Source organism: Hyperolius riggenbachi, chromosome 2 (assembly GCF_040937935.1).
Source record: "Hyperolius riggenbachi isolate aHypRig1 chromosome 2, aHypRig1.pri, whole genome shotgun sequence".
In the NCBI taxonomy this organism is placed as follows: domain Eukaryota; kingdom Metazoa; phylum Chordata; class Amphibia; order Anura; family Hyperoliidae; genus Hyperolius; species Hyperolius riggenbachi.
The window spans coordinates 241,873,695-241,897,613 of NC_090647.1; the positions used below are offsets into that span (position 1 = coordinate 241,873,695).

General features: G+C 42.6%; 2 protein-coding genes across 2 annotated transcripts in view; both read left to right on the forward strand.

Annotated features, from left to right (window-relative positions):
- The window catches only part of RPL24 (ribosomal protein L24), a 145,266-nt gene that overhangs the window by 10,365 nt on the left and 110,982 nt on the right, over window positions 1-23,919 (forward strand). The gene's annotated exons all lie outside the window — the stretch shown is intronic.
- On the forward strand, window positions 70-22,773 carry RPP21 (ribonuclease P/MRP subunit p21). The gene is made up of 6 exons (XM_068268448.1): window positions 70-381; window positions 8,664-8,723; window positions 11,059-11,159; window positions 17,969-18,051; window positions 19,223-19,354; window positions 21,830-22,773. Exons 2-6 carry the CDS (start codon window positions 8,667-8,669, stop codon window positions 21,928-21,930), a joined length of 474 nt encoding a protein of 157 aa, XP_068124549.1. The 5' UTR covers window positions 70-381; window positions 8,664-8,666; the 3' UTR covers window positions 21,931-22,773.

Consider the following 23,919-nt stretch of genomic DNA (forward strand, 5'->3'; position numbering starts at 1 on the left):
AAGTCTCCTCTTACGGAAAGTCAAAATGGCTGCTGCACCACAGGAAGCGACATCACATCCCAGAGGCAGGGCATCTGCTGTCAATAGTGCGCCACACAATGTAAACTGTCTTCAACTGAGTACACATGAGCCGAGGCTGGCAGCCATTTTACCGAAGCCCAAACACATGGTTTTGTTGTTGATATAGAGCTGTCGTAGTGGAGACAGCACACTGAAGATGTGTTCGTGCTCTAGTGCGCTTCCTGTGTTCTAGAATGCTACATGGGAAGAGGTTAGGGAGTGCGCTAATAAACTGGTAGCTGTGCTGTTGCTTGCTTGTAGGATAGTGAAGACAGAAGCGTTGCTCTGAAGGTGCAGATAAGTCAGCTATAAGCACACTCGGTAAGGAGTAAATACTTGAAGATAGATGACCCGGTTTTGCATGTTGTCAATTATTATGGTTATGAAGAATTATTATTATTATTATTATTGCTTTATAAAGCACCAACATATTCCGTGACTTTTAAAAGCCATTAGTTGTTGAGGTTGTTCTTGGACAGCCAGGCCACTCCAGGTATTGGATGGATGTTGCCTGTACCTGCACGGGTGCGGAGTAAGACTGGTGCAGAAAGTTTTGCAGGGTTTCTGTTCCTCCACTCACAGTATAAGACAGTATTTCTTTCCATGTGACAGGGATGAAACTCAGTAGCCTTTTATTTTTAGAAATTGTATAATCACATAGCTCCCAACTTTCCCTCTTTTGGAGGGACAGTCCCTCTTTGGGAGCCCTGTCCCTCTTTCCTCCTCATTGGTCCCTCTTTCAGGACTTTGCCCCTCTAAATTTTATTCCTATCCTTTAAATTGATATATTACTAATTTCAAAACGTTAGTATGAAGGAAAATTACCCAGGATAGAAAGGACCAGAATTATAAAACAACATATTTTTCTTATGGAATCTTCATGGTATGTGTGACTAGGGGAGTGACGAGGGCTTGATCAGGGGTGTGGCAGAGGCGTGGCTTAAGTGGCTCTCTTTCTCATCTCAAAAAGTTGGGAGGTATGTAACCATATTCATTTTATCAGAGGTAAATTAAGACGGAATTCAGTAGCCAGCATTTATGAGTCACTTCTGTTGCACTCTGTAATATCCTGCAGAGCTAGTATGGTTGAGGTAAAATAGCGAGAATGTTCCTAGGGAAAAGTTCTCCAAAGCGTTCTAATTGGCCGAATACTGTGGGCGTATTATTACTACAACCAATCTCAAACCTAGAGGAGGTGCTGTGCACCCTATCACATTAGCGGAGTTACCTTATGGACTTACTCGCCGGCTCACCTCAACCATACTAGTGCCTATCCTGCAGCATGAGCCTTAAAGCAAACCTGAAGTGAAAAAAGAAAACAATAGCGACAAACCAATTGTATCTGTATTCCTACTTCTAAATAGGTATTTCCTGGAATCCCAGTCTTATTCTTGTGCTTGAGGTCGGGTTCACATTTAGCTTGAGTTTGATCGGTTTTGCAGAACATACCATTGGACATGTTGATGGCTCGTGTGTTCGGTATAGGATCCGTTCAGATATGTCTTTTGTAGTGGCAGACTGCTAATTCTCATTCTGCACAACATAGCATGCGATCTCTGACATGTCTGTTGCAATACACACCAACAGAGTACTGTCCTGCGAACAACACAGACAGTCTCTTCACAGCAGATTGTATGTTGCGTATGCTGTAGTAGTTGCAGTCTAGTGTGAACCCAGTCTAATCCAATTGCATAAAAAACCGCATGGTGTAGATGGGGCTAAAGCCCCATCTACACGATACGATTCTTTGTACGATGCGATTACGATTCTATTTACGATCCGATTAAATCCGACATGTCTGATCGGGATTCGATTCAATTCGATTTGCCATTGTTTTGCAATGGCAAATCGAATTTAATCGAATCCCAATCAGACATCTTGGATTTAATCAGATCGTAAATAGAATCGGAATCGAATCGTAAAAAGAATCGTATCGTGTAGATTGGGCTTTAAAGGTGAAGGATCCTTTCATACCAAGTCCATTGTGTTGCACCACAACAGACAATAGGCTCTAATCACAATGCCTTACCACATGTGGTAAAATAGTAATAATGAAACATTTTGCCTGAAACTTCGCCATTGAGTAATTCTCAAAGATTTTTCATCTGAAATTTCCGCCTGTAGTAAAAGTGCGCAAATTATGCAGAAAATTACCGCAAAAGTTTCTAATTTCCGCAAAAGTTCCAAATTCACAAAAGAGAAACTCCGACCAAAAATTGAACTTTATCCCAATCAGTAGCTGAGACCCCCTTTTACATGAGAAATCTATTCCTTTTCACAAACAGACCATCAGGAGGTGCTATATGACTGATATTGTGTTGAAACCCCTCCCACAAGAAACCCCTCCCACAAGAAAAGTATGTACTTTTTTTGGTAGTTTCCTGTCTGTGAACCTTGTTGCATTGTGGAAAATAGCTGTTACAGATGTTTCCAACTGGCAAAAACCATGCAGCAGCTACATCACCTGCCAACACTAAAATGTTTACTGGAGTTCCTCTTTTAAGTACTGATTTTTTTTTTTAATTATTATTTTTTAGCACCTACAAGTAGCAGGTGATATATTTTTCTTCCTATTGACTTAAATGGAGTCTGGAGGCTTAAAGTGACTCTGTAACAAAAATTACGTTTTTTCTACCATCCTACAAGTTCCTAAACCTATTCTAATCTGTTCTGGCTCACTGCAGCACTTTGTACTATCACAGTCTCTGTAATAAATCAATGTATCTTTCCCCTGTCAGACTTGTTGGCCTGTGTCTGGAAGGCTGCCAACTCTTCCGTGCTGGTCTGTTCCTCTATGCACACTCCAGTGTGTGTTTTATTTACATAAGCCAGCAGCTTCTCTGCTATCTTATCAGTGATAGAAGAGAGCTGGATAAAAATCCTCCTCTGTTAGGCTGTGAAAATAGCTGGCTGACACATACTGAGGAATTACAAACACAGGCACAGGCAGAGCTGTCTGCAGGAAGCCTGTCACTTCAGTGCATGAGAGAAGAAGGGGACAGAAGGTAAACACACAAATGATCTTTTGAGATTCAAAAGGAAGGGTGTTTACAGCCTGCTTGTGTATGGATGTATTTTCTATGTGTGGACATATTGTACATCAATCTACGTCCTGTTTTGGTGGCCATTTTGTTTGTTTATAAACAAACTTTTTAAAACTGTTTTTGACTACTTTTAATGCGTCGGGGAGCGGCGAAATTGTGACAGAGGGGAATAGGAGATGTCCCCTAACACACTGGTATGTTTACTTTTGTGCGATTTTAACAATACAGATTCTCTTTAAGTGCTGTATTTGCTGGACTTAGAAAATTATGGGGGAGACAATTTTTCATGTTACTTTTTTCCCGCATGTTGACGGGTGTTAATGCACTTTTTTTTCCACAATATACCCGCATGCAGAAGATTTTAATGAATGTGGAAAAAATGCGGACATTACCACTGGCGGTAATTTATCAGTAAAAAATCCTTTACCACATGTTCGATTGTGGATAGAGCCCATTATCATTGCAATTCAATGACATACCTATGGGGCTTTCACATCAATTGCTGTGCAATGGGTTCCGGTGCATTTAGGCTAGGTTCACAGTGGTAAGTTCCATAAGGCATGTCTTATGAGTGTGAATTGCAATGGAGACTGGATGTAGACTTTAGTACAAAGCCTACATGCAGGGAGTTAAGGTGGGAATCGGAGGCTCGCAGGCTGTTCATGGAGACACCCTCCGTGAACTGACATGTTCGAGCGGCCGTTTTCATGTAAATCCACTTACGACCAGCCGCCGCCTATCAGCGTTAGGCGGTCGTTAAAGGGGAACTTCAGCCTAAACAAACATACTGTCATCAAGTTACATTAGTTATGTGTGAAAAGAAATAACTTACACGATGAGACCTCTTCAATAGTTGCCAAAAACAGGGAAATCTTTATTTACTCAGCTGAGGACTTTTTCACGTGCCAGCATACAGAAACCAGTTCTAACACAGCTTCGCTCAGCAGGGAAAAAGTGATTTCTCCCCCCTGTGCTTCATCTTTTAAACCCTAGTTAATATGTTAAATATTCCTTCCTCCGGGCAGTCTGTTCTGGTATGAGTCCAATCAGTTTTCATGTCAAGATGACTTAACTTCCTTTATGGGCAGGATCACCTCTGTCCTTCAGAAGACTTCCTGTTCAGTTAACTTTCACTTTCATGGAATGACGTCAGAAGTCAGAACAGATTTGTTTCTCCAAAGTGACCTCAAAGGACAGGCTCTGCCCTCAGAATCTGATTCAAACTGCTTTCCCAAAGAATTCTTTCTTTGTGCCTTCTCGAACTGAAAGGAGGGGGAAGGGAGGTCGCTCTGAAATAGAAACACTACAAGGCAATAACTGTATTCTGAATACACATTAACCATCTTAGCGGTATGGACGAGCTCAGCTCGTCCATTACCGCCGGAGGGTGCCGCTCAGGCCCTGCTGGGCCGATTTTGATCAAGTAAAAAGCAGCACACGCAGCCGGCACTTTGCCAGCCGCGTGTGTTACCTGATCGCCGCCGCAGCGCTAAGGGCTGGATCGGAGGCGGCTGACGTCAGGACGTCGGCTGACATCCATGGCGTCACTCCGCTCGTCGCCATGGCGACGAGGAAAGCCAAACAAGGAAGGCTGCTCATTGCAGCCTTCCTTGTTACTTCCTCCGGCAATCAGATGAATGCGTCGGGAGCGCCCTCTAGTGGGCTTTCATGCAGCCAACTTTCAGTTGGCTGCATGATTTTTTTTTAATTAAAAAAAAAAAACCCTCCCACAGCCGCCCTGGCGATCTTAATAGAACGCCAGGGTGGTTAAGTTTGATTACATTGTGTAATTCCTAAAACAATACTATAATCATATTCTTAAAGTGTCACTTTAAGCACACTGGTCTGATTACATTAATGTGGTTCTTATAGCCACGTGGGAATATAAAGAATATACATATGATTAATTATAAATCTTAACAAATTCTTTCTACATATGTTAATTAGAATAGATTGGTAATATAATCTCTTCCCCATCCTGTTTTAAAAGAACAGGCAAATGTTTGTGATTCATGGGGGCTGCCATCTTTGTCATGGGGGCAGCCATCTTTTTGGTTGAAAGGAGGTGACAAGGAGCAGGAGACACAGTTCCAACTATCCTGTGTCCTGAATACCCCTCCCATTTGCACACGCTAGGCTTCAAATGTCAAATTCAAAATGTAAAAAAAAAAAAAAAATTGCACCAAAACAGCAGAACGAGAACAACAACATCAGAAATCCCATCATGCTTTGCACAGCATCAGGGGAAAAAAGCCCGGGCAGTTTTCTTCTGTGCAGCTAAAAATGAGGCTTGTATAAGAGAAACAAAGTTCTGATGCTGTGAAACTGTTAAAGAAACACCAAACCTTTTCAGTGCTGCTGAGTTGATTTTTAGTCCAGAGGTTCACTTTAAGTGGTTAAAAAACAAAACAGAACGCAGCCAGTGTGAAAGGGCCCTTAAACATTTGTCTGTGTTATGTTCTTCCTTTTTTTTTTTTTTTTTTTTTTTTCATAGATGTTTTTCAACTCCTTTACAGACAAAATGTTGTCTATTTAACTGTTTCATCAGTTCCCTGCATTGAGAAGTGTTAAGCCACATACACTTTTATCAGTGAGAGTTCAGCTGCTGTCCAATTTCAGATTTAGAGCCATGAATCCTAACCCTTACAATGAGAAAAAAGTAATGCAGGCTAGTCCTCCGAAGTAGGATTGGGGCTTTACATAAACTTTCTATCTTAATTACAGTGGTGTGAAAAACTATTTGCCCCCTTCCTGATTATTTCTTCTTTTGCATGTTTGTCACACTTAAATGTTTCTGCTCATCAAAAACCGTTCACTATTAGTCAAAGATTACATAATTGAACACAAAATGCAGTTTTAAATGATGGTTTTTATTATTTAGTGAGAAAAAAAACTCCAAATATACATGGCCCCGTGTGAAAAAGTGATTGCCCCCCTTGTTAAAAAATAACTTAACTGGGGTTTATCACACCTGAGTTCAATTTCTGTAGTCATCCCCAGGCCTGATTACTGCCACACCTGTTTCAATCAAGAAATCCTATAAATAGGAGCTATCTGACACAGAGAAGTAGACCAAAAGCACCTCAAAAGTTAGACATTATGCCAAGATCCAAAGAAATTCAGGAACAAATGAGAACAAAAGTAATTGAGATCTATCAGTCTGGTAAAGGTTATAAAGCAATTTTCCAAAGCTTTGGGACTCCAGCGAACCACAGGCAGAGCCATTATCCACAAATGGCAAAAACATGGAACAGTGATGAACCTTCCCAGGAGTGGCCGGGCAACCAAAATTACCCCAAGAGCGCAGAGAAAACTCATCCGAGAGGCCACAAAAGACCCCAGGACAACATCTAAAGAACTGCAGGCCTCACTTAACTCAATTAAGGTCAGTGTTCACGACTCCACCATAAGAAAGAGACTGGGCAAAAAACGGCCTGCATGGCAGATATCCAAGGCGCAAACCACTTTTAAGCAAAAAGAACATTAAGGCCCGTCTCAATTTTGCTAAAAAAAAAATCTCAATGATTGCCAAGAATTTTGGGAAAATACCTTGTGGTCCGATGAGACAAAAGTTGAACTTTTTGGAAGGTGCGTGTCCCGTTACATCTGGCGTAGAAGTAACAGCATTTAAGCAAAAGAACATCATACCAACAGTAAAATATGGTGGTGGTAGTGTGATGGTCTGAGGTTGTTTTGCTGCTTCAGGACCTGGAAAGCTTGCTGTGATAGATGGAACCATGAATGCTAAGGTCTACCAAAAAATCCTGAAGGAGAATGTCCGGCCATTTGTTCGTCAACTCAAGCTGAAGCGATCTTGGGTGCTGCAGCAGGACAATGACCCAAAACACACCAGCAAATCCACCTCTGAATGGCTGAAGAAAAACAAAATGAAGACTTTGGAGTGGCCTAGTCAAAGTCCTGACCTGAATCCTGTTGAGATGTTGTGGCATGACCTTAAAAAGGTGGTTCATGCTAGAAAACCCTCAAATAAAGCTGAATTACAATTGTGCAGAGATGAGTGGGCCAAAATTCCTCCAGAGCGCTGTAAAGACTTGTTGCAAGTTATCGCAAACGCTTGATTGCAGTTATTGCTGCTGAGGGTGGCCCAACCAGTTATTAGGTTCAGGGGGCAATTTCTTTTTTACACAGGGCCATGTAGGTTTTGAGGTTTTTTTTCTCTCACTAAATAATAAAAACCATCACTTAAAACTGCATGTTGAGTTCAATTATGTTATCTTTGACTAATAGTTAACGGTTTTTGATGAGCAGAAACATTTAAGTGTGACAAACATGCAAAAGAATAAGAAACCAGGAAGGGGGCAAATAGTTTTTCACACCACTGTATATGCTCTGAATGTATCCTTTCACACTAGATACTCTTACAATGCAATAAGGACAGCAATTTGGGATGCTTAGGCTCTATGTTAAGCAGCAGGATCTGTTAAACGCACCACTGAGATATGGACCACTCAAGCACAGAGTCTAAGTGACCACGGGTCTTCACCTGCGCCCCCCCTAGTGGAGATGCTGGACTTCGCTGCCTAGTGCCCACCAGGTTGCACTTAGGATAATCCCACAGAGGTTTGGAGAACAGGAGTCGCTGCGTTGTGGAGCGTAGTACAGAATCGGCAAATTAGCCAATTAGGCAAAAGCGTAGTGAGACGGTCCGGGGTCGAGGCAGGCAGAGTTCTCTCGTAAACAATATAACAGGCACAGGTCGGGGCAGGCGGAAAGCAAGCGAAATCAGGAACAAGCAGAGGTCTTCAACAGGAAATCAATCAGAGTATAAGCGGGCAGAGTCACAGGAGCTAGCAAGCTGCATTAGCTGACAGCAATGAGGCTCAGGACTGATAGGTTTAAATAGGCCGTTTGGCACCAGAGGCAGGACGCCGCGCATGCGTACGGACGGATGCAAGAACGCACTGCGCATGCGTATCATCGTCCGCATAAAAACGGCCGCACGCGTTAGCACCACAGCAACCTACAAAGCGTGATGATGTCACGCTGAAGGGCGTAACACCATGGAAACTGCATAACAAATGCTGGCCCTTCCTGCGCACGTGAGTGCGAACAGAGCCCTGTGACAGGTAAGCATGATACTAACTGTATTCCGTTTCAAAAGCCCACCTTAGATCCCCCAACTACCAATGAATTAGCTTTGCTTTAAATATTGCAAATCATTGACAAGTTGTTGGCGTACTTCTACTTACACCTCTTAGGTTTGGCTCACATTGATCCGGATCACAAACAACCTGTTATAAGTGGACAGTGCAGTATGCACTCTGCAATTTTACCAGCCTTTCATGCATCAGGCCCATTGTTTTTATTATTAACTTTTATTAAACTGCATATTCAACTAAATATCAAAGAGCAGTCAAGTACCAAACTACATGCCTAATCATATTACATGACAGTGAAGACGTGCTAGGGAAGAGCGGGGGAAGAAGTGGAAGAAACATTCTTCTCAATTGTGCAGCCACTGTACTATCTTGTGTGAAAGTTCATACAATTGGATGATTTCTGTAGAACTTTTACATTGTTTTACTTGTTTTCTTCTAGAACATGACTGGTCAAATTAAGGACAAAGAAGCTTTTCAGCGACTGAACTATCTCTACCAGGTAATGTTTGTTGTATTTATGTGAAAAACTGTAGCATATTAAGGCATGTATATGTAGCTGATGATACAGCAATAGTCCCCTGTTTCGGGTATATACCCTTGTTCAAGCTACTGTGGTGTATGCTCAAAACATTAAGCTTTTGCATTCTCAACTGCATGATGTTATTCTGTTATACAATTAAATTTGCAAGAGATTTGTATAACTTTTTTTTTAAGCCTTTATTTCAAGTGATGCCAACTACTTGTGCTTGGATTGATTAGACCCAGGAGGTACAAGGTTACCAGATCATGGTACATGAGTGTTGTGTCACACCAGGCCTGATGCATGAATATCTGGTAAATTTTGCCATGCGCAAATTGATTATGGCAATTTTACCAGTATAAAGGCCAGGGGAGCAGTGCCTGTTACCCCAATAACGTGCATGGTGCTGCTCCCATAGTATTAGTACTGGTGAAATTGCTCTGCACACAACAAATTTACCCGACATTTGTGCAGTAGGTCCGCTGGGCCATTCCTGTAACAGAAAGATTCAATAAAAAAAAAATCACTTTCCGTTTTGCTTTTTACTGCCAGATTTGTACACACACACACACACACAGGTACAGAATACACAGCGTAAGATGTATTTTTGATTCGGATAAAAAAACTGTGATAACTGAAAATACATTTACTTATCAAACTCCTGGCAAAGTAATGCTACTCACAGTAAAGATGACCAATGTGGGTTTCAGTTTGGCCATGCTGAAATCAAGTAACTTGTTATGAAAACATAGGGTAACTTGTTATTAACATTCTGCACCTATTCTCTGAAAACTGCTGTACACAAGTTCTTTATTTGGGTACTCCCCCTTAGCTTCTGAGGGCCCGTTTCCACTATTGCGTTGCGGAATCGCCGGCGAATCACCGCAGGCGAAATCGCATGCGGGTGCGATTCCGCATGCGGTTTTTGCCGCGATTTCGCATGCGATTTCGCATAGGTTAGGGTAATGCGATTTTAACCATGTCACTGCCTGTGTGAATTAACATGGGTACCAATGCGAAATCGCATGCGAAATCGCGGCAAAAAACGCATGGGGAAAATTCATGCGATTTCCCTATTAAATACATTGCGTGCGATTCGCCTGCATTCCACACGCAGGCGAATTCTGAGGGCCCTACCCTGCAGATTTTTTCTGCACAGAAAAACGTGCAGGAAAACGCACAAGTGGAAACAGTCCCATCCACTTGTACTGGCTGTGCGAATCCGCATGCGGGCAACGCATGCGGATTCGCGATAGTGGAAACGGGCCCTGAATGAGACGGGAAGCTGAATGCATTATAATTTTATCAGATGTGGTTGTATGTACAGTACACAGCCACTTCCTAACTAGAAATATTAACAGGTCTGAAAGGAGGAGTATTTATAGTGCTCCTATTTTAGCTCTATACACTAGTTTTGAAAAGATGGCCACAGATCACATGATGGGTATTATTTGCACCCAAACGGTTGTTTGTTTTTCAAAGTTGGCATTGGCAAATAAACTTGTGCAGTAGGTAGATGGAGATATATGGAAATATTTATTTTTTGTGAAAGTGTGCATAAAATTTAAGCAAATATATAGGTCAGAGTCACAGATGCTGACAATCTACCTTGTAATTCCAGTTCCTACCACCACTGCTCATGTCGGATAGATTAGTCATAATTTAGACCAGTGTTTCTCAACATTTTATTGGTATGTACCCCTTTTAAAACTGTACTCACCAAGTACCTCCTAGCATAGTAAACATTAGCACAAGTACCCCTTGACAAATCTATATGTAATCTTAGTACATGATAATTGGTTCTAAACAATTTTCAAGCATTTACTATTGCTTTTAACTAGCTGAAATACTAATTTGGTGTTTAAGATTTATCATTTTCTAAAACTATAAATTTTGTTATTTTTGGTTAAGTATATCAAGCTTGGTACTCCCTGGAACCATCAGAAGCAGGACTGTGGAGTCAGTACAAAAATCATCCGACTCCTTATTTTATAAAACCTTTGAATCCAGGTACCCAAAATTGCTGCAACTCCGACTCCACAGCCCTGATCAGAAGTACCCCCTGGGGTACGCATACCACACGTTGAGAACCTATGGGATGGCCAACCTAAAACATCATTCTGTTTGCCAAGTTTAGTAGTCTGCTTTGAAATGTGACTGTACAGCATAGGTCACTTATGTTGTAAAGATAATTTTATGCTATCACATATAAATATGTTTATACTGAACACGTCTTCCAACATTTACCTGCATTTCTAACTTTTTTTTTTTTCTCTGAATATTTCTTTCTTTTTTTTTTTTTTTTTCTTTCAAGGCAGCACATTGTGTTTTGGCCCAAAACCCAGAGAATGTAGAACTTGCTCGATTTTACTGCCACACAGAAAAAATGATAAGCAAGCGATTAGTCTTAAGACAGTAAGTTTCATTAAGGCTTGTTGAATCCATTCCTTGACTTTTAAAAAAGACATTTAACGGTATATGCTGTCATGGGACAGTTAAAGGACAGTTGTAACGATTTGTATATGGAGGCTGCCATATTTATTTCCTTTTAAACAATACCAGTTGCCTAGCAGACCTGCTGGCCTATTTGGCTGCAGTATTGTCTGAATCACATCAGAAACAAGCATGCAGCTAATCTTGTCAGATTTGGCAATGATGTCAGAAACACCTGATCTGCTGCATGCTTGTTCAAGGTCAATGGCTGAAACTATTAGAGGCAGAGGATCAGCAGGGCAGCCAGGCAACTGGTATTGTTTAAAAGGAAATAAATCTGTCCGCCTCCATATCCCTCTCGTTACAGTTGTCCTTTAGGAGGGAAACTTGTAAAAGGAAACTTATGTCACTATAGTCCCTCATTGATTTCTCTGTGTAGACCACACACATACTTTCTATGCTATAAGTAATCTAGGTCAGATTTTCTCAACATTTGATTGGTATGTACCCCTTTTAACCACTTTACCCCCAGTGGTACGGATATCTCTGTCCCTTTTTCCATCCTTTCACCCCCAGGGAAGGAGATATCCGTACCACACGCGCTCCTGCCGCTGCCCGCTCTCCCGCTCACTCCTGCGTGCGCACCCGCTCTCGTGCACGCCGGAGATCAATGAACGGGAAAAAACATTACTGCTCGTTGATCTAAGTCCCCGCAATGATCAGCTGCTTCTATGAGAAGCAGCGATCATTGTGAGAAAAAAACAGCTTCCCAGCCTCCTAACACTTCCTGCAAGCGTACTTCCTGTACGCTTGCAGGTCGCATAAACAAAAAGTTACTGTGGCCATCTTGTGGCCAAATAGTAAAACTACACCCTAAAGCATTTTTCATACACAAATACAATAGTTTTACACAAAAAATTAACTCATTACCTCCCACGCTCCCCAATTTTTTTTATTTTATTTTTTTTGTAATAAAAAAAATTATAAAAAATGTAGAATAAAAAAAAAATACATAAATAGTTACTTTAGGGACTGAACTTTTTAAATATTTATGTCAAGAGGGTATAACACTGTTACTTTATAAACTATGGGGTTGTAATTAGGGATGGACGCAAAACTGAAAAAACATGCACCTTTATTTCCAAATAAAATATTGGCGCCAAACATTGTGATAGGGACATAATTTAAACGGTTTTATAACCGGGACAAATGGACAAATACATTTCATGGGTTTTAATTACAGTAGAATGCATTATTTAAAAACTATAATGGCCGAAAACTGAAAAATAATTTTTTTTCCCACATTTTTTCCTATTTTCCCATTAAAACACATTTAGAATAAAATCATTCTTGGCATAATGTCCCACCTAAAGAAAGCCTAATTGGTGTCGAAAAAAACAAGATATAGTTCATTTCATTGCGATAAGTAATGATAAAGTTGAATGGAAGGAGCGCTGAAAGGTGAAAATTGCTCTGGTGCTCAAGGGATAAAACCCCTCAGTGGTGAAGTGGTTAAAGGATATCCGAAGTGACATGATGAGATAGACATGTGTATGTACAGAGCCTAGCACACAAATAACTATGCTGTGTTCTTTTTTTCTTTATCTGCCTGAAAGAGTTAAATATCAGGTATGTAAGTGGCTGACTCAGTCCTGACAGGAAGTGACTACAGTGTGACCCTCACTGATAAGAAATTCCAACTTTAAAACACTTTCCTAGCAGAAAATGGCTACTGAGAGCAAAAAAGAGATAAAAAGGGGAATTTCTTATCAGTGAGGGTCACACTGCCACTTACATACCTGATATTTAACTCTTTCAGACAGAGAAAGAAAAAAAGGAACACAGCATAGTTATTTGTGTGCTAGGCACTGTACATACACGTACATATCTCATCATGTCACATGTCAGTTCGGGTATCCTTTAAAACCCTATACTCACCAAGTACCCCCTAGCGTAGTAAACATTATCACAAGTACCCCTTGACAAATATGTATTTAACCACTTGAGGACCACAGTCTTTTCGCCCCTTAAGGACCAGAGCCTTTTTCTCCATTCAGACCACTGCAGCTTTCACGGTTTATTGCTCGCTCATACAACCTACCACCTAAATGAATTTTACCTCCTTTTCTTGTCACTAATACAGCTTTCTTTTGGTGCTATTTGATTGCTGCTGCGAGTTTTACTTTTTATTATATTCATCAAAAAAGACATGAATTTTGTTAAAAAATGGCTTTTTTAACTTTCTGTACTGACATTTTTCAAATAAAGTAAAATTTCCTATACATTTGAGCGCGAAAGTTATTCTGCTACATGTCTTTGATAAAAAAAAAAAACATTCAGTGTATATTTATTGGATTGGGTAAAAGTTATAGCGTTTACAAACTATGGTGCCAAAAGTGAATTTTCCCATTTTCAAGCATCTCTGACTTTTCTGCGCACCTGTCAGGTTTCATGAGGGGCTAAAATTCCAGGATAGTACAAATACCCCCCAAATGACCCCATTTTGGAAAGAAGACATCCCAAAGTATTCAGTGAGAGGCATGGTGAGTTCATAGAAGATTTTATTTTTTGTCACAAGTTAGCGGAAAATGACACTTTGTAACAAAAAAAAAAAAGTTTCCATTTCTTCTAACTTGCGACAAAAAAAATGAAATCTGCCACGGACTCACTATGCTCCTCTCTGAATACCTTGAAGTGTCTACTTTCCAAAATGGGGTCATTTGTGGGGTGTGTTCACTGTCCTGGCATTTTGGGGGGTGCCTAATTGTAAGCACCCCTGTCAAGCCTAAAGATGCTCATTGGACTTTGGGCCCCTTAGCGCAGTTAGGCTGCAAAAAAGTGCCACACATGTGGTATTGCTGTACTCAGGAGAAGTAGTATAATGTGTTTTGGGGTGTATTTTTACACATACCCATGCTGGGTGGGAGAAATATCTCCGTAAATGACAATTTTTGTATTTTTTTTACACACAATTGTCAATTTATAGAGATATTTCTCCCACCCAGCATGGGTATGTGGAAAAATACACCCCAAAACACATTATACTACTTCCCCTGAGTACGGCGATACCACATGTGTGGCACTTTTTTGCACCCTAACTGCGCTAAGGGGCCCAAAGTCCAATGAGTACCTTTAGGATTTCACAGGTCATTTTGAGAAATTTCGTTTCAAGACTGCTCCTCACGGTTTAGGGCCCCTAAAATGCCAGGACAGTATAGGAATCTCAGAAATTAGCCCATTTTAGAAAGAAGACACCCCAAGGTATTCCATTAGGAATATGGTGAGTTCATAGAAGATTTTTTTTTTTTTTTTTTTTTGTCACAAGTTAGCGGAAATTGATTTTAATTGTTTTTTTTTCACAAAGTGTCATTTTCCGCTAACTTGTGACAAAAATAAAATCTTCTATGAACTCACCATACTCCTAACGGAAAACCTTGGGGTGTCTTCTTTCTAAAATGGGGTCATTTGTGGGGTTCCTATACTGCCCTGGCATTTTAGGGGCCCTAAACCGTGAGGAGTAGTCTTGAAACCAAATGTCGCAAAATGACCTGTGAAATCCTAAAGGTACTCATTGGACTTTGGGCCCCTTAGCGCACTTAGGGTGCAAAAAAGTGCCACACATGTGGTACCGCCGTACTCAGGAGAAGTAGTATAATGTGTTTTGGGGTGTATTTTTACACATACAGATGCTAGGTGGGAGAAATATCTCTGTAAATGACAATTATTTGATTTTTTTTTACACACAATTGTCCATTTACAGAGAGATTTCTCCCACCCAGCATGGGTATGTATAAAAATACACCCCAAAACACATTATACTTCTTCTTCTGAGTACGGCGATACCACATGTGTGACACTTTTTTGCAACCTAGGTGCGCTAAGGGGCCTAACGTCCTATTCACAGGTCATTTTGAGGCATTTGGATTCTAGACTACTCCTCACGGTTTAGGGCCCCTAAAATGCCAGGGCAGTATTGGAACCCCACAAATGACCCCATTTTAGAAAGAAGACACCCCAAGGTATTCCGTTAGGGGTATGGTGAGTTCATAGAAGATTTTTTTTTTTTGTCACAAGTTAGCAGAAAATGACACTTTGTGAAAAAAAAAAAACAATACATATCAATTTCCGCTAACTTGTGACAAAAAATAAAATCTTCTATGAACTCACCATACTTCTAACGGAATACCTTGGGGTGTCTTCTTTCTAGAATGGGGTCATTTGTGGGGTTCCAATACTGCCCTGGCATTTTAGGGGCCCTAAACCGTGAGGAGTAGTCTTGAACCCAAATGTCTCAAAATGACCTGTGAAATCCTAAAGGTACTCATTGGACTTTGGGCCCCTTAGCACAGTTAGGCTGCAAAAAAGTGTCACACATGTGGTATCGCCGTACTCAGAAGTAGTATAATGTGTTTTGTGGTGTATTTTTACATATAACCATGCTGGGTGGGAGAAATATCTCTGTAAATGACACATTTTTGATTTTTTTTACACACAATTGTCCATTTACAGAGAGATTTCTCCCACCCAGCATGGGTATGTGTAAAAATACACCACAAAACACATTATACTACTTCTCCTGAGTATGGCGATACTACATGTGTGACACTTTTTTGCAGCCTAGGTGCGCTAAGGGGCCCAACGTCCTATTCACAGGTCATTTTGAGGCATTTGTTTTCTAGACTACTCCCCACGGTTTAGGGCCCCTAAAATGCCAGGGCAGTATAGGAACCCCACAAGTGACCCCATTTAAGAAAGACATCACCCCAAGGTATTCCGTTAGGGGTATGGTGAGTTCATAGAAGATTTTATTTTTTGTCACAAGTTAGTGAAAAATGACACTTTGTGAAAAAAACAATAAAAATCCAATTTCCGCTAACTTTTGACAAAAAATAAAATCTTCTATGAACTCATCATACACCTAACAGAATACCTTGGGGTGTCTTCTTTCTAAAATGGGGTCACTTGTGGGGTTCCTATACTGCCCTGGCATTTTACGGGCCCAAAACTGTGAGTAGTCTGGAAACCAAATTTCTCAAAATGACTGTTCAGGGGTATAAGCATCTGCAAATTTTGATGACAGGTGGTCTATGAGGGGGCAAATTTTGTGGAAACGGTCATAAGCAGGGTGGCCTCTTAGATGACAGGATGTATTGGGCCTGATCTGATGGATAGGAGTGCTAGGGGGGTGACAGGAGGTGATTGATGGGTGTCTCAGGGGGGCGGTTAGAGGGGAAAATAGATGCAATCAATGCACTGGGGAGGTGATCGGAAGGGGGTGTGAGGGGGATCTGAGGGTTTGGCCGAGTGATCAGGAGCCCACACGGGGCAAATTAGGGCCTGATCTGATGGGTAGGTGTGCTAGGGGGTGACAGGAGGTGATTTATGGGTGTCTCAAGGTGTGATTAGAGGGGGGAAATAGATGCAAGCAATGCACTAGCGAGGTGATCAGGGCTGGGGTCTGAGGGCGTTTTGAGGTGTGGGCGGGTGATTGGGTGCCCGCAAGGGGCAGATTAGGGTCTAATCTGATGGGTAACAGTGACAGGTGGTGATAGGGGGTGATTGATGGGTAATTAGTGGGTGTTTAGAGGAGAGAATAGATTTAAACGATGGATTTGGGAGGTGATCTGATGTCGGATCTGCGGGCGATCTATTGGTGTGGGTGGGTGATCAGATTGCCCGCAAGGGGCAGGTTAGGGGCTGATTGATGGGTGGCAGTGACAGGGGGTGATTGACGGGTGATTGACAGGTGATTGACAGGTGATCAGGGGGGATAGATGCATACAGTACACAGGGGGGGGGAGGGTCTGGGGGGGTCTGGGGAGAATCTGAGGGGTGGGGGGATGATCAGGAGGGAGCAGGGGGCAGTTTAGGGACTAAAAAAAAAAAATAGCGTTGACAGATAGTGACAGGGAGTGATTGATGGGTGATTAGGGGGGTGATTGTGTGCAAATGGTGGTCTGGGGGGTGGGCAGGGGGGGGGTCTGAGGGGTACTGTGGGCGATCAGGGGGCAGGGGGGGCAGATCAGTGTGTTTGGGTGCAGACTAGGGTGGCTGCAGCCTGCCCTGGTGGTCCCTCGGACACTGGGACCACCAGGGCAGGAGGCAGCCTGTATAATACACTTTGTAAACATTACAAAGCGTATTATACGCTTCCTATCCGGGGATCGTCGGGTTAACAACCCGCCGGCGCTTCCAATTGGCCGGCGGGTTGACGTCGCGGGTGGGCGGAGCCTATTGCCGGCGGATGCGCGCGCATCCCAGCGCGCGATCCCCGGCCAAAGAGTGCCCCAGGACCTGACGCCATTCTGCGTTACGTGGTCCTGGGGCTGCCACTTTGCCGCCGCCAATATGAAGTAGGCGGTCGGCAAGTGGTTAATATGCATAGAAAACATTTAAAAAAAAAAATCACCCATAAAAATCCTTATTTGTAATGAATACAAACAACGTATAGATCATTTAGGTGTGATAAGTATTGATAAAGTTATTGGCAAATGAATGAGAGGAGCTTTGGAATGTGAAAATGTTTCTGGTTCATAAGGGGAATGCAACCTGTAGTGGTCAAGTGGTTAAGCAAAGGGTTTTACTGATGATTTAGATTAGGTAAATATTCAGAAAATATTGGAGAGAGAAGCCTGTGCAGAAATTGAATTACTATAATAATAACAAGCAAGTAAAATGCAAGGGTAGAGAGAAAAATATTCCCACTAATGTTCAGTAATACACTGATCATTTGTTTTATTGTTTTATGCTATAGCAATAACTGTAATAATTGTTTCAAACTCCTTTTCCAGGGATCCATCAGTCAAGAGAACTATTTGTAAGAGATGCAGTTCCCTCCTGCTCTCTGGAATCACATGTACTGTGCGTCAAAAAAGTAAGCAAAATTAACCAAGTTAAAGTGAATGCGAGTAACTTTCTTGAGTTAGTTTTTAAATTTTAAATGTTTTATTGTAAACCAGTTTTAAGTCCCAGTCACAAGAATTTTCATTACTAGCTGTCAGCCTACCATCCTGAACTCACTCGTTCTCACTCCTCGCCATCAAGGGTCCTGAACTTTGAGAAATTAATGATAAAGCGTTACTTTAAAGAGGGTCATTAGTCACTCTTTAGATCTGGAATTTTTTCATTAAAATACATGTAACTCTCCTAATTTAGGTGTGGGACTGGAAAATGCACACACAAACAAAACGTACATGTTAAATAATCAGTAATTATTGAAATGGATTGCTGGCGTTGAAGGAAAATGAAAGTAAAGCACGTTTAGCTCCCAAGCTTTCCTGTCAGCCATTAAAGGGAACCCAAGGTGAGAGTGATATTGGGGCTGCCATATTTATTTCCTTTTTAGAAAATACCAGTTGCCCGGCAGTTCTGTTTTGGTGTCATTAGTGTCTAAATCGCAACCCTGAAACAAGCATGCAGCTAATCCAGTCAGATGAGTCAGAGCACCTATTCTGCATGCCTTTTCAGGTTCTACAGCCAGGTAACTTACATTGTTTAAAAGGAGATGACTGTGGCAGCCCTCATATCTCTCAGCTCGGGTTCTCTTTAATGCCATCAATCAATTTGCATATAAATTAAGCAGTCCATATTTAATATTGTAATTGTACATTAAAGTAGTCCATATTTGTCAAAGGGCTTTCACAAACCTGGACACTTGAGTGACACAGATTGAGACAGAATTTGTTGGGTGTTGCAGGTAATTTAAATGCAAGTGGGTCATTTATGAATCGAGCTGTAGTGAGGCTCTCCCGCTTTGCATCACTATTGGTGCTACAGCAAAGATAAATGTCTCCCAGCACCTCTTGTCTGTATCAGTGTATCATATTCTGGCACGGTGTAAATTGCGTAACAACCTGAAACTAAGTAATCAAGGCTCTTGTCCACAAGCACATTTTACAAAGATGTTCTAGCTGAGATGAAAATGAAGAGGGAAGAAAATAGTTGGTACACAAATGTATGTCATTTTTAAACGCTCAGTATATTTCCATGTGAGGTCTCATTATTTAGAAAAACAATTGTTAACAAATACGTTTTAATTCCTACAGAGTGTCGAGGACAGCGGCAAACCGTTGTGAGATGCTTGAGTTGTGGTCTTACCAAGCGTTTCCTCAGTAATCCAAACTACAAACTGTGGTGTGAGCAGCCAGAGGCACTCTTGGAAAATCAGCCAAAACCAGGTAATAAAGGTTCCAAGTGTCAAGTCTTTGCAATGGATCAGTAAATTTCATGACGGGGAATGCTGGTGTGTCATGAAACCTAGGCGATGTCAGATTATTCCAATAGTGTGCTTAATTTTGGTACTGGTGTGGTAGGAGAACATTAAATGTAGTTGAGCTTGATTGCTAGGTAGGGGTTAATCCTAGAAGGTTAGGTTGTTGTCAGGCACCAGGTTAAAGTTAGGTGTGAGGAAGGGGAAACATCATGGGGAAGTTGGGCACCAGGAAGAGGCTAATGTTAAGGGGGGATGTTAGGGTTGGGTGTCAGTAAGGGGCTAATGTTGGGAAGGAATAGGCTTCCATCATGTGTCAAACTTTAGGGGAGGGGCGGTGTTTGGTTTAGGCACCAGGAAAGGGTTAACCTACCTAGGGGTCGATTCATAAAGCATTACCGCATTCAGTAATGCAGAAAACAGCTGTCTTTACCGAGCACTTAGGTAAATGTCAATTCATAAAAGCTGTTACCGCATGAAAAGCTGAAATTATCGAGCAGCGAGGTAAATTACCGACTTGTGTGGTAAATTCCTCACCATATGTCAGTAAATGTCAATTCATAAAGCCTACAACATGCGGTAAAGGCACAAAATAATATGGTCTGCTTTAAAGTGTGAAAAGAGTGCGGAGTCTGTTTGAGGAGACTGTGCTGGGAGCCGTGACTCACGAGCAGAAGCAAAGGCAGCTGTGACTGCAGGGAGCCAACAGAAACAGTCCCTGTACTCCTGCAAGTCTGATTGGACCCGCAGCCTTCGCTGGTGGGACAAGCTTTTAAACCCCCCCAGGCAGCAGCAGAGCGAGAACGGAACAAAACGGGCTTCCCCTGAACACCTTAGGCTGTTTGACCTCTTCGGTTTCTATTTTGAAGATGCGTAGGAGCTAGTGGGTAAAATAACCTAAGCATGGCATGTGTAAAGTTTCTTGAAATTCTTCTAAGCTGTGGCAATTAAATGGAATGTTAAGAAAGACTAATATACAGATTCAGAGCAAGCAGAGTCAGTATAACAAAACATGTACATCGAAAGGGATGTCTGGGATGCCTCTTCTATTGTAATGCCCTCAGGGCTCGCTCACACTAAGGGCGTTTTTGCCCGTTTTTACCAGCGCAGGCGATTTTCAAAATCGCCCACAAAACGCTTATGCAATGAAACTCTATGAGAAGGTTCATATCCGTACGTTGCGTCCGCTTTGCGGTCCGCAAATTGGTGCCTGTACCATTTTTGGGGCATTTTTGCTATAATGGAAGGTATAGGAAGAGCGCTCACAAGACCACTTTATGCGGCGATTGCATTTGTGTTTTTTAGTATAAATACATTTTATTTGTTTTCTGGGTCAAAGAGTTCACTTCCTGACTTGCGTCAGGGAGTGAATGACAAAACCGCTCTGGAAAAGCACTTAGAAAATGGCTTTTACCAAAAACACAGCGCGCACTGGAGCGCCGGGAGGGGAGAAAAAACACCGCACAAAAAACGCAACATGTTTGCGATTACGATTTAGATGTGAACGAGGCCTTACTACACGGAACAGCTTGTAACTCTCTTCTGCTGTTACTAACAGTTTTTTGTCAATGGGCTTCGGTAAATCACTGAACTTTTACCGCACCTGTGAAAATTTTTAGGAATCGGCACACAGAAGTCTAAAATACCGAATGCGGTATTTTCCCAACCAGATTTTTTTTTTTACGCACAGCCTTTTATGAATCGACACTTAGAGTGAACTTAGTTAGGTGTCAGGGGGATTTAATAGGGCATTAAGTGATTGGCAGGGGAGAAGCAACAAATCTATCAGTGAAAATGTCACAACACTGAAATAGTTGAATATAAGTAACTACATTTTATTCATACCCTGTCTATTACTTCTCCACATGCTGAAAAGACAGGTACTGATTTTTAAAGGGAAGGTTCAGGGTGGCTCTTAAAAAAAATAAAAATGCCCATCCACTTACCTGGGGCTTCCTCCAGCCGTGGGCAGCCAGGACGTGCCCTCGGCGCCGCTCCGCAGGCTCCCGGCCCGGTCCCCTCCGGTGGCCGACCCGACCTGGCCAGGCTGGCTGCCAGGTCGGGCTCTTCTGCGTTTCAAAATGCGCCTCACGGGGGCGCGCTGACGTTATCGGACGTCCTCCGGGCTGTACTGCGCAGGCGCAGAGCTACTGCGCCTGCGCAGTACAGCCCGGAGGACGTCCGATGACGTCAGCGCGCCCCCGTGAGGCGCATTTTGAAACGCAGAAGAGCCCGACCTGGCAGCCGGCCTGGCCAGGTCGGGTCGGCCACCGGAGGGGACCCGGAGCCTGCGGAGCGGCGCCGAGGGCACGTCCTGGCTGCCCACGGCTGGAGGAAGCCCCAGGTAAGTGGATGGGCATTTTTATTTTTTTAAGAGCCACCCTGAACCTTCACTTTAAAGACTTTTATTTCCAGTTAACATTTTCCTCTGTTTCCTACCTAGATGACTTAAATCCGGGTTCTCAGCAAGCCCCAACAGCACAGAAAGAACTTTCTGCCAAACCAGGTAGTGAAACGAAGAAAAGTGAAAAAACTGCTGCTTAACTCGGACTCTTCAGTTACCTGATTTGGTGAAGATGTACACTCTACACTGCTGTATTATACAAGTTCCCAATGGATGTTATGCATCTGTTATGCTATAACCACTTGCATTTGCATTTTTTTTTTCTGATTTACCGTATATACTCGGATACAAGTCGACCTCATGTATAAGTCGACCCCAATATTTGACCCTCTTAAACAGGAATTTATTAATTACTCAAATATAAGTCGGTGCAGCAAAGTTAAGGGCTGTGTGGCCCTTCTAGCAGTGTGGCCCCTTTGTCCCCCTGGCTGTGTGGCCCCTCTAGTTGTGTGTCATCTGTGTCCCACTGGCTGTGTGGCCCGTTTCCCCTGGCTGTGTGGCCCCTGTTTCCCCTGGCTGTGTGGCTTCTGCTGTGTGGCCCCTGTTTCCCCTGGCTGTGTGGCTTCTGCTGTGTGGCCCCTGTTTCCCCTGGCTGTGTGGCCCCTGTTTCCCCTGGGTGTGGGGCTTCTGTGTCCCCCAGGCTGTGTGGCCTCTGTGTCCGCCTGGCTGTGTGGCTCCTGCTGTGAGGCCCCTGTGTCCCCCTGCCTGTGCAGTCACTGGTGGGCAATAGCTATTCCCCTGTGTCCCCTTCCCAGCAGTGTTAGCAGACAGCTTGCTAAAAAGCCCCCCTCCCTCCCACCACCATGCAAAGAGGCCTCTTCTCTCTACCTCTCCCCCCTCTGTGTGATCACTGAAGCCAGCAATCACTCACTGAGCTATCCCGCGCTGCAAAGCAGACAGTTTACTGAAAATCCCTCTCCCTCCCACCAGCCACAACCACGCAAAGGAGCCTCTTATCTCTATCTCTCCCCCGTGTAATTGCTAAAGTGGAAGCTTCAAACTCACACTAATTCATCCGAGCACAGCTCTCTTCTGCCTGTAGTCACGCTGACTGGGCTGTATGCATAAGCTACAGCTCCCGATGTAATGTGATACATGAAGTCACATGACATCGGGGCTCGTAGCTGTGAGCTGATGCACACACAGCCCAGCCAGCGTGACTACAGGGAGAAGAGCGCTGTGCTCCGATGGATTAGTGAGTGAGAAGCTTCCACTTTAGCGATTACACAGGGGGGAGAAATAGTGACAAGAGGCTCCTTTGCATGGTGGTGGGAGGGAGGGGGATTTTCAATAAACTGTCTGCTTAACATTACAGGAAGGGGGAGAGAAAGAGGTGCCTCCCCATTCCTGGCTATAAGTGGGGAAATTTTGGACTATCTCGAGTATAAGGCGACCCCCCCACTTTTATACTTTGAGTCAGTCCAAAATTTCTCGACTTATAGCCGAGTATATACGGTATGTTAAATGTTACACACAGCCCAGTTATAATTTAATACTGCCAAATATATTTTCTAGATTACCTTTCTCGTATGGATTCCTGGTAACACAAGGCCAAGTGTCCAGTCAGTTTTAAATTGCTCTAAAACACATTACTTGGATATTGTAGAGTTTTCCATCTACAGTGACAAATGGATGTAACCAGATGATGAACATATTGATTGCCTTGTGAACCAGTGACCTCATTCATTCATTCACTTAAAGGATAAGTGAACATATATCATGAACCAGTATATTGCATCTTCCTTAAATTGCCCCCTTATCACTTACAACTTTAAAATGTATTTCAGGATCGTGTTAATTCTGAAACTATGTGAAAACTCATTGCTTTAGTCACTTCTACTTCCTAGCAGCCAATCACAGCATTACCACTGTACTTTAGTGATACTGCCTTTAATCTCTTTCAGCTTCCCCATGCCTCTCCAAAAGCATTCTGCTGCGGACTATTTCTGTGTAAAAGCTTAACCTGCATATCTGTAATCATTGCCCTCAACATATCCATTTGTGCTCCTGTAAGGACTGCTGGTTGCAGGCAGGGAAAAGAATACATATGCAGATAGCAACTATCAATCCTGGTATACAGATCAGGTTCATGAGTGCATCTTTTACCTAAAGATGGGACACAGTGGGCA